This window comes from Planococcus citri, chromosome 3, assembly GCF_950023065.1.
Source record: "Planococcus citri chromosome 3, ihPlaCitr1.1, whole genome shotgun sequence".
Lineage (NCBI taxonomy): Eukaryota > Metazoa > Arthropoda > Insecta > Hemiptera > Pseudococcidae > Planococcus > Planococcus citri.
In genome coordinates this window covers 55,447,252-55,459,341 of record NC_088679.1, presented here as the reverse complement: position 1 = coordinate 55,459,341, position 12,090 = coordinate 55,447,252, and the positions used below count along the sequence as shown (strand labels likewise).

The 12,090-nt window shown below is 33.8% G+C and overlaps 1 protein-coding gene across 4 annotated transcripts in view; it reads left to right on the top strand.

Moving 5' to 3' along the window:
- Positions 1-470: 470 nt before the first annotated feature.
- mim (missing-in-metastasis) overlaps positions 471-12,090 on the top strand; it is a 102,361-nt gene continuing 90,741 nt past the window's right edge. For all 4 annotated transcript variants that reach the window (XM_065357680.1, XM_065357681.1, XM_065357679.1 and 1 more), the window contains exons 1-2: positions 471-1,209; positions 8,628-8,689. In XM_065357680.1, coding sequence (XP_065213752.1) covers positions 1,138-1,209; positions 8,628-8,689 — 134 coding nt within the window. In that variant the 5' untranslated portion in view covers positions 471-1,137. The remainder of the gene's footprint in view (positions 1,210-8,627; positions 8,690-12,090) is intronic.

The window sequence follows — 12,090 nt, the reverse complement described above, 5'->3', positions numbered from 1 at the left end:
AGGGTATACCAAATTTTCTGGATATACCTACTCAGCAAATTTCTGGTGCTACACATTGCACATTGCACATTCACATTACGCATTATATTATAATATTATAGGCAGTCGGCCTGTCGGCGTCGCAGTCGCAGACTCGCCGCAGTCCTGCTGCTATAAATTCCAGTTGGAAAGCGCCCAGTACGTTTATTGGAGTCCATAGAGACTCATGATGAACGCAAATTCAAGATTTTTGATTTTCAAGAAAAAATAAGAAGAAAAAATTTTTAAAAAATGTTGACGAATCAGACGAATCACGAATCAGAAAAACACTTTGCTTGCGTATTACAGAATAGTGAATCTAGCGAACACCACAACGCTCAGAAAAAAAAAGTTCGTAGAAGTAAATAAGTAGGTGTACTTGTGTACTTCAAACTATTCAACAAAGTGAACAAACTCTTCTACTTCGAAACGCAGCGTAAATTCGAACAAATACAATACGACCTGAGAGCAGTAAACTTTCAGATGTGCGTAGAGGTGCACGTTTTTAGTATTTATCAATTTCATGTCTTGAATTATTAAATTATTGCTCCTTCTCGTTAAAATATGCTTTATTTATCGTCAAAATAATGAATTCGTTATACATCGATAATAGTTCAATTCGCGATATTTTAAATCTCAATGGCGCGTATCGTAATCGAAGTGATTTAAATATTCGGTTAGAGCAACGAGAGGACCTCGACTCGCCGACATTTGATTAGATTGTGTTTGTTGGTTCGCGGAAAACTTCATTTTTACCTTCTTATTTATAATTATCGTTTCGTTTTGAAGTTGTGCTTGTGTGCTGACCGGTTAATTAGATTTTCAATCACTTGATAAAAAAAAAAAGTATAAAGATAATTCGTATCGTAAACTGCGGGATGTTAATTCGAGTTTTCGGTTGCATGTTATTCGCTGTACAAAAGTTGTGCTTATCGTGTTAATTATTCGTCTTAGTTAAAGTCTGCTAATTTTTGTGCATTCTTTCTTTTACGCGAATTCATTTTTGTTCAAGTTTTTTGTTCATTATTGTGACAACACTCGATTTTAAAATCAACTTGAGCGTATGTGTTTACAAAGTTATCTTTCTGCTTGCAACGGAATTTCAGTATTGTAAACATAATGGAATCAAATGTGGAACGAGAGTGTACCATTTTGGGTGGCATTTTTCAACAGATTATTAATGATATGAAGGTAAACATGCCCGTTTATTCGTGTTCTATTCTTATTACTTACGTATATTAATGTATTATTCAATCAATAGCCAGGTACTAAACTCAAGTTTTGAGTAAACCACTTGAGCGTAAATAAATCCACCATCAACGAGTTCAGTTCAGCAAATATCGTACTTATACAGCAACAGCATGTGAAGTAAAGAGTCATAAAAAGCGTCGCAAATCGAGTCAAAAATTCGTACAGTAATTTCCGCCTTCAGAAGCACTGTCACGTGCTGGCCAACTGGTTTCGTTGCTCGTGGATTTTTTTTTTTTAGTTCAATTGGTAGAGAAAAAACTGGTTGTCTGAACTGACCATCGTTTACCTCAACGAGTCTACGACCGCGAAGCCCTCGTGGGTAAACGTACTTCCATGTAAATAGAAAACTTCTATGAATCTTGATGCAATTCTGTACCTATTGTTGGATAAAATCAATCGTTAGTGTTCTTTACGTAACGAAAATAATACATTTATCGAGAAATCAATTTTCCAAGAACATTGAAGTTTTATTTCAATAAGGATATCGTTTACGCGAGTATTGTACTCTGGTGTTGGTACTTACAATGAAGCGATGCTTTTTAAGCTTGTTTGGGTTGCGAATTATTGATTTACTCGGGCGTAGTAGTAAAAGTTGTACCGTGCATTTTGCAGGGTGGGTATGGGTAAGTTTAGTTGGTGGGCAAAATGCGTGGCTGTCGTCGAATTGATATGCTATTGTACACGTGGGCATAGGCAGTTTATTCTATTTCCCTCATATGCTCTCGTACAGTACCTACGATACACCGAGGTGTGCGTGATGTTTTCATACCTTCTTATTAATTCTATGGTCCGGCGAATGAACTATAAATTACACCAAGTCTGACCTCTTAATGCTTTTCGTATTAATTTACACCGTACGAGCTTTATTAGTTAGGTAGTTTTGTACCTTTCGTTTTTGTCCACCGACACATCTCCTTGTGTACTTGGACCATATGTATGTATTGTGGTCATTTCGTTTCTCAGCCAGGTGCTATACATTTTACTCGTATAGGCTCCGTGAAAGCGTTGAACCTCTTTAACACTCGTCACAATGTTGATATAGTCGAGTCGAGGTTATTAGACTTCCTTCTTTTATATATTAGACATCTTATTATCTCACTTTTTTTCTACGTTTCGGTAATGGAATGTACCACAGACATACTAATGGACATTTAACGCACGTCAAAGTCACCCGAGTTGAATGTAAAAGTATGATATACAAAGTCTGTGCAGAAGTTGAACATTTGAACTGAAGTCCAATTGTGCAATTTAAATGCATCGTTCACAGAGATGGAATCGATTATAATCGATGCTACATCGATGATTTTCTTCAAAATAATCGGAAATAATCGATTAATCGACGGCGATTAATCGGTCGATTAAATCGACGGCCAAACACAGCAAAACATGACGTCATGCGGAACGATCGGTACCTTGGCCCATTGCAACTTAACCATTGACCAATGAAAAAGCCTGAAATATTAGTACAATATAGGTAGCGCCAAGATTCGATTAATCGGCCGATTAATCGATGCTGTCCGATTATTTTAATCGGCCGATTATAATCGGCTATAATCGATTATAATCGGTAATCGTTCCATCTCTGATCGTTCAATTATCATTAAATTGATAAATTTTGTAAAACGCTCCCTTCTTCCCCTCTTTTCGACTATCACCTGTTCAAATAATGATCAATAACTGGGAACTGTTATCATTTTGTTGCGATTCTAAATCAATACTTCGATTGATTTCTATTAGGATTGGGCTATTTGACTATACTTACTGTTGATTCTAACTGAAAAGCAGTCTGTTATTTTTAGGAATATGACGACTGTAAAGTCCTAAACTTATTTCGTCATAAGATGAAGAAAAAAGTTTTCTAGTTTTCCACTCGACGGACACTGGACTGGACTGGACATTTTCTCTGGGAGAAAATTCAATTTTAGAAGTTTGAAATTTGGAAAAAGAACTCTTGTTGTACTTCTCGTAGATTTATGAGACGTCGAATTCATTTGCTTCTGGTTGGAAAAAAGAATGATCAAAGTGTATAGGGTAATACGAGTACATCTCTTTGAACATATATTATGCTCAGTTTTATTTCAACTTATTTAGTTTGTGTTTGCATACTGCATCCCACCTCCGTTTTACTCTCAGTCTATTAAGTAATTGAAATTAATGTTAATGTGAATCTTTCTTAATTTTTTATGCACAAAATATGACCCTGTAAATGAACTTCTAGTCGCCTCATTAGTATGTATTCATTCAAAATAATTTTTGAGAAATTTTTTAAAAATGTCCGAAGTTTTTTTTGACATTTAATCGTTAAAAGCATAAGAAAATGCATTAAAATTTCCATCTCTATAATAATTATATTGTAGTCAGTATCTTATTCAACAAAAGAAAATAGGGAAAAAAGTCAAATAAATATTGTCTAGAGGCAAAATATTGAGGAAATCGAAGCCTTCTTACCAATTTTTCTAGGGTAACTCACCGCTCCCATCCCCCTATTTCCGAATTTTTTTTCAGGTTTTAATATTTTTTGAGAAAGAGATATGATTTTGACCAAATTCAGTGGAAACATTCACTTCGAGTGAAAAGACGCTGAGAAAAATTATGTATATTTCCGGCCCCTAAAATGCCTTTTGAAGGGAATTCAAAACATTAAGAAAAATTGCCAAAAACTGGCCACATTTTTTCAATATCTTGAAATTGGCAATAATGATCCAAAAATGGCACCACTGCATTCGAAAATATTTCTCCAATTTCGGAAATACTAGTAGGTATCTACCTTATTCAAAACACGAACTTACCCTGAAATTGAAAATTTTCGAATTTTCAATCGCTCAGTTGGGCCCTAAAGGTGATCTGGGATTTAACTAGAGAGCCTCAAATATCAACTATTGGAACTGGGCCATTTTTCCTTCCTAAAACAGGTTGAGTAGGGACAAAATCATAAATGCTGGGAAATGCCCCCCCCCCCCAGTGTTTCGCGAAAGTTGGGAAAAGTTGGGAAATTGTGAGCAATTCAAGATAGTTGGAAAAATACAAAAATTCCGACAATATTTTAGGTTCAGAGTTTTTAAAAATTAAAATTTTCGTCAATCATCAAAGTTTATTTATCTGGGCAATCACTACATACAAACAATTTTCCCAACTAAAATTCACAAATTTTTTTCGAAAACTTTTGCTCTCGCTTTGCTCGGGCCAAATTGTTGTGACTTTTCACATCAAAATTACATCTGTTTTGCTTCTTGAAATTACAAATTTTGAAAATCTTTTGCCCTCGCTTCGGTCGGGCCAATTTGTTTTTTTTTTTCACGCTTGAAAATTTCAAGAAGCTATTGATAGAATTTTTAAAAAGTTGAGATCAGAAAAACCGAATTTGTAACATTAAATTTGATGTTGTTCTACTTTTTGAATTACGAATTTTCCAAAGCTTTTTACCCTCGCTTCACTCGAGCCAATTTGTTTTTTTTTCACGCTTGAAAATTTCAAGAAGCTATTGATAGAATTTTTAAAAAGTTGAGATCAGAAAAACCGAATTTGTAACATTAAATTTGATGTTGTTCTACTTTTTGAATTACGAATTTTCCAAAGCTTTTTACCCTCGCTTCACTCGAGCCAATTTGTTTCTTTTTTCACACTAAAAATTTCACTGAACCATTGATAAAATAAAAAAAAAGTTGAGATCAGAAAAAACAAAATCTTTCATTGAAATTGATGTTGTTCTACTTTGCAAACTACAATATTTTCAAAGCTTTTGCCCTCGCTTCACTCGGGCCAACTTTTGGTTCTCTTTTACAGGGTTACTTACAATTTTAAAAAATCGATGATCGAATTTGAAAAATGTTGAGATCAGAAAAACTAAATTCTTTCATTAAAAATTATGTTATTCTACTTTTCAAATCATAAATTTTCCAAAACTTTTGCCCTCGCTTCGCTCGGGCCATTCAAAATTCTGTTTTAAAATATTTCAAGAATATGTAAACTGAACAGAAAAATTCCTGAAATATTCATTATTCAAAGCATATAAAAAATTAAAATTTTTCACTTCTGAAATGTCGTGATACAATCCCCTCACCACTTGTAACTTAAATACCCTATTTTTTCACCCAACGTGGGAATTTTCAGTCAAATTAGTTAGGAATCTTGGAATTTTTGCCCCCCCCCCCAAGCAAAACCACTTCGCTACGTCCCTGCCTCCAAGGGCACTCCTGGACCTAAAAACTTTCTGAGTGACTTTCAACTCGAAAAGGTCTTCGCGAAATTAGATCAAAATTTTTCCTATAATTATGTTTTCTAAAACGTGTGTATGATAGAGAATTTTTTTTAAAAAAGCTTGTACTTTACGATCAAACCTATGTTTGTGAGATTTTTTTTACGAGAAACGTGCAAAAATTCAAAATTGTGAAACTGAGCATTTTTGAGGTAGGAGTTCAATATTAGACACCTCGAATTTTTGCTACGTTTTTTCGAGGTCATTTTGCAAGATTTTTTGGCCAAAGAGGTGAAACGATCCATTCAGTATTCACTTTTTTAAAACCATGATTAACTAATATTGCTCTTCAAAAAATCAATGAATTCTTCTCAGCTTCAAACGTAATTCATTAGAATAACGAAACATGATGAGTGAGAGAAGAAGGAGAAGGGGATGGGAAAACTCTGAATCCATCACTTTTTTTGTGCACTTAAAAACAAATACATGTTCACTTTCACTGTTGAAAAGTTCAGATTTTTTCCAATTTTTTCAGTTTAGAAAGTTTGTTTTCAAGAAGAACCGAAAAGCTCTTTAAAAGTTCTGCTCAAATTGATTGTTTTTTGATTTTTCTATCACATGCGAGTAAAATTGATTGTTAGAAAAACTGAAGGCTGGCAAAACAATTTTCTTTGGAATTTTTCATTTGAGCCTTACTACCCTGCGTAGTTGCCTTCCAAAATTCGTGCACCTGAAAATAGTCCCCCTTCTCCCTTACTTTCACTTCAACTATGTCAAATTTTGAATAAAATTGAAAATCAGTTCATCATAAACCTTTGATTTTGAAAAAATCTATTTGTCAAAATGTCGAGAAAAGTCGCGAAATTTAGACCAAAAGGAAAGTCGAAAGATTGGACTGAATGGAAAATTCTTCCATTTTTTTCTTTTTTAAAGTTCGGACTAATAAGCAAAGAGCATGTTTTTTTTCGTTTTGATGAGAATGACTTTATGTTTGAAAAAAAAAATCATTTTGAAAATGAAAGAAAAAATAAATTTTGTACCCATCAAAAAAATGAAAAAAGTTACATTTTCTTGCATTTTAGACTATTTTAATTATTTTATTTTGCTAGATGGTGAAGGATAAAAGTTGGCTGCTGAATTGCCCTTCGCTTCCCTTTTCTCTTACCCATATGTACAAAGTACATTTTGCAAGTCTGCGTTCCCGGTTTATTTCGAAGTTTTCCATCTGCAGCCTGAATCAATTACAATTAATGGAATAAAATACGAAATACCGAATCCTAACTCAGTTAGACTGTCATTGCTGTTGAAGTTTGAAGATATTAGAAGTGCTTCTTATCCCTTGTACAATATTGAATTTACGTTATGAGGTGATAAAAAGTGAAATATAGAAGGGAAATCTTCCTAGCGAGCAATTCATTTTAAAGATGGCTAAAATTCCGTTTATCAAGAGGAATTTATGAAATATGTTTCCTTATCGTATTTTACTCGCGATAAAGAATTGAAATACAGTAGACTCCCGATTATCCGCCCTAATTGGGGCTGAAGGTCTGGCGGATAACGAAAATGGCGGATAATCCAAAATAACGTTTTCAGGGAAATTCGTTTTGTTTGGGTGAAATTTTTTAAAAAACTTTCCAGCTAAAAAACGAAAAAAACATGATTTTTTGGAAAAAATTTGAGAAAATGAGCAGAAATGAGAAAAATTTGCATTGAAACAAGTAAAAAGATTAAAATATGCTGAAATATGCACTAAAAACAGCCAAAATATGCAAATATGTGTACATCCGCCCTCAGTAGGTCGGATAACCCGGAGGAAAGGGCGGATGAAATTGGGTCGGATAAGCCGAAGGGCGGATAATCGAATGGCGGATAATCGGGAGTCTACTGTATGCAAAAGGGCTGCAAAAAATGGATCGTAAATTATTCACTTGAAAGAAGATTCGTTTTCGTATTTTTTTCTGAGCCTTTTCAGTAGTTTTAATAGCTGAATTTACTATAGGTACGTACGCTTTTGTCCGAGCTTCCAAGTCTATACTGAAATCAGAAGTATATTGGGTTCGGTCCAGACAAAATCTTTTTTAGTTGAATTTTGGTCAAGTATTGAAAACGAGTAAAAAAATACTGACAAGACGGACTATTTTTAAAATTAAAAAATTTACAGGCAATAAAATAAAACTATCGACATTTTTTGGCTCATTTGAAAATTTGAGCATACGCGTATGGCTCCTTTGTGCTATTTTGCTGTGAAAATTTTATGTTTTTTTATTTTTGAAAATTCTTGACCCTTGCTTTTTTAATTTCGTCATTAGGCACGCATAAAACCCAGAATATGAGATATTCGAAGTAGAAAACGTTTATTTTGGATTTGAATTTTCAAAATATTTCGTCATTTCGCACGTTTTTCGTTAAAATCTAAAAATACAACCGTATAATATAAATTGTAGAGCTTGAGGCTCTATACCGCGAGAAAAATGTATTTTACAAGTTATATAACACGTTAGAATAATATTAAAAGCAACAACGCCTTCGAAAAGTCTGCAATAAACTAAATTGCGTCCGGGTGTGGAAAACCGAAGCGAAAAAATTGAAATATTTCCATTCGTTGGCAAAATTACAACCGACGTGTCTTAGCTAAAATGATACCCTATGGTTTTGGCTGTCACTCGGTACAAATTTCATTCTAACAAAAAAATAAATTATAACTTTATAGTTGAAAAGAAGGCGGTATTGTAGAGTAAGAGAATAAAAAGGCCACAATGCGGAAAAGTTTTTTATAATATTTGGTGTTTTTTTTTGTATTATTGTTATAGAATAAATCGGCGCACAGTTTTAAAAAATAACAACGAAGCTACAGAGTCTATGTATAATTTGAAATGTAAATCGATTATATATATGTACTTCATCCTTGAACTTTATAAGCGCGCTGATTTGAAAAGCTCTAGTTTGCGAAGGCATGTAACCGAAAAAGCGTTGAATTTTTAATGAATAGGAAAATTTTCATTCATTTTGAAATTTCGACATAACGAGTAAAGTACGACTATGTAGTATAGGCTATACATTGGTGAAATATTTAATACGAAAGCTTATAAGAGGATTTTATTTGTATAATATTCCAATTTCCAGTGTAGGTATTTTAATGGTATTTCGTTATTTTCTGTTTCAGAATGGTACCCCGTTATGGGAAGATTTAATATCGAAAGCTACCAAATTGCAAGCATGTCTCAGGTACGTTAAGAGCGTATTTTTCTGCTCATTTTTTATATGTTTACTTAGTTCACGAGGTGTTGTAGTTAATTGCCTAGTTAATGAACGATTACGACTAGGAAAGTCGAGCATGCAGCGAGACATGCTGCTCGTAATGTATAATCCACTAGGTAATTATCAATGACACGAATCAAACTGCGCATAATGGGTACTTTGTTTTCGGATCATAAGATAAGAGAATGGTGGAGAGAAAGGTAATTTGGGGCGGAAATTTTTATTTGTTTGGAAAATGCAGTCACGACAAACATCATAATTTCAATAAATTCTTCGCCAATATTCGTTTCGCGTTTTATCGATAAATTTATCATCGAACAGCGATATTATAGAATTCGATTAAAATTCGATAAATCCTTTTCATACTGGTAAATTTTCAAGGTCGTTATATCGAATCGTTTCTCGCTTTATCGAACTTGCTCGTTAATATAACGAATGCAATTTGTACATGTGTATTAATTGGTATAATAATTATTACGTTGTGGCTGTTGTCCGGTTAATATGGTCGTGATTTTCCTTCGACACGAATACTCATCTAGTGTACATTTTTAAATATTAGTTTTACGTGAAAGCAGTCCACTCTCCTCTATAACTAGCGAATGGCATAAATTCTACAAATTACGAGTATCAAGTTTTCGAAAGATTATGACAATATAACAACTCTATTAAATGATACGCCAACTCGTACAGAGTTGAAGTTGTCGAGCTGCGGTTTAATTGGTGGAACATTTGCAGTTAATTTTCTCCTCTGAAGCGACCTTCGTCGCAATAAAAAGATAATAAAAAATGCTTCTGCGCGAAAATTACAGCCTTTATTTTGTAATTTTTGTTTAATTCGAGGTGAAAACTCGACGTATACTAAAAGGAAATTAAACTCGAGAAATATAGCTCGAGCTAAAAACGTAATCACGAAGAAAACTTTTGACTGTTGTTGACTCGCCGTCGTTCGGAAAGCCGAATTTTCCTGCTTTTATCGAGTGTATGAAAGTGGTTGAAATTTTAAATTATTCAAATTCTGGAAGTAGGTCATCAACGTATTTTTGATGAATGTGGTGAAATGTGACTGAAAGTATCACAAGGTACTTATTTTGAAAAGAAAGACGATTTTGCATTTTTTTATTCAAGTTGTCGTAATCGAAAGAATTGGTGAATCGAGCTATTGTGAAATTTGGCGTTTTTATAGTTATTTTTAGGGTGTGATGTAGAAAAATCAAATAAGTATCGTACAATTTTTGAAGAGGAATTGCCCTAATCTTTTTCTTTATGAGACTGTTTTCTGAAAATTTTCATGTCGTTTTGCCTTTTTCTCGCCTTTGTTGTCATTGGCTTCTGATCTTTGCTATTGCTGTGTTGCCGTCGCTTATCACCCATATTTAACAATTTTTGGCAAATTCAGCATTTAGTTGCTAAAGTTGCAAACAAAAAACGCGCAACTCATCCAAAATTGAGAATTTCCCTCTGGTTTTTTCAAATTTTTTGCCATAACAGTTCAAGAAAATACTGAAAACATTTTCCAAATCACAAGTTTACTTTTGCCATCGCCTCGCTTGGGTCACTTGTCACTTTTTTCAACTTTTTGAAAAATGATTGTTCAAAATTGAGGAAGGAAAGAAATGAAAATTTTACAGTTCATTGCGTCGATTTTTGTAAATCAAAAAAGTAAGTCAAAAATTACAAAAATGTCTCGACTCTTGATTTCAATGAACTGTACGAACCTTGTTAGAGGTTGCGTGAATTTTTGTTGAGAATTCTCTTGTTCTTTTGAATCAAATGATGAAATTGGCGGTGAGGGGTGGGGAGAAAAGGGTGAATCTTGAAATCGAATGTATCTTCACGGGAAAAAATATCTAAAAAAAAACTTCCTATCAGAATACTGTAAAAATCTGGAGACCATTCGAAAACTTGTTTTTTTTGGGTGGAGGGGCTATGAATAGATTTGACGACATTGACACCGTACGAAATTTAATTTTGAGAGTACGAAAAAGCACTTTAGCTTTTTGGGTTTTAGACACTAGGGTGGTCCTTATTTTCGAAGTTGGGATTTTCCTTCCTCCCAACCTCCGAAAAGGTGACCTCTGATGAGAAAATAATTCACTATTTTTCATTTTTTTTTCCAAAAAACTCGAGCTGCAGCGAGCCCCTCAATTTTCAAAAATTTTATAAAATACAAATTCACTGTAAAATTTTTAAATTTCAAAATTTCAAATTCGGTTATCTCAAAAAAGTCTCTTTTGAGCAAAATAAACTCTCATGACGATAGCTGAAATTTAATATAAAATACGAATTTCAGCTATTCCAAAGGGACCGACTTGGTTTTCTAGGGATGGGGTTTTAATATCCTCATAAGAGTCCATTTTACTCAAAAGAGACTTTTTAAAAGTGTTGCAAGTTGAAATTTTTGAATTTTAAAAATTTTGCTTTGAAGTTGAATTTTTTCAAATTTTTGAGGATTGAGAGGCCCACCGCAGCCAGAGTTTTCAAAAATGGTAAAAATAAAAAATAGGGAATTATTTTCTCACCAGAGGTCACCACTTTGAAGGGTGGGAGCAGAAGAAATCGCGATTTTTTTTGTCATGTAAGTATTTAAGGACCACCCTAATAGACACGTCTTTACTTACAGAGTTTTCAATTTTCCAATTTTCCAAAAATTGCATCAACACTTTTGAACACTTTTATCGATTAGGGTCTTTATTACGATCCTCTGAGGGAAAAATGCCATTTCCGTTTTCCGTAATTTTCAACTTTGACTCTTCCTCCGCCTCAAGGACCGGATCTAAGTAAATCCCATATGAACCTCATCCCCTAATTTTGACTTTTTGGCCCATTAAAATAGGCTTCAGGTTGTGAAAATTCAGCAATCATCGAAAGATGAGGATGGAAGATATCAAACTTACATAAAATGTAACATGCAGAAAATCTTCTGATTTTGAGTTCAAAATGTCCAGAAACATCATAATTTTTGACCCTCCCCTTTTTTCCAGCGACAGAACTACCACAATAGCCATCATTGTTTAACAAAAAGGTCAATATTCAATAAGCACGAAAACTCCTTAAATCTGCTGAATTTTCGAAAAAAAAGATGAAATTATTGTTGAAAGAACTGACCAACTTCATGAACATATGGTTCTTTTTCAATGAAAGATGGTTTGATCTCATTCAACCTGGATATCTCACCCTCCATATCTAAATTTGCCAAAAGTTGATCGTTGTTTCTCAATAGACTGCTCCCTTTTATGGCAAATCCGGCTAATAAACTCGACATGCATCGCAGCAGGCTTGGGTGTGTAAGATCAATACTGAAAAAGATGTTTTGTAAGTTGAACCATTTTAAAACGTTACAAGTGAGGTGACTTACGTTAGCCCTCTGT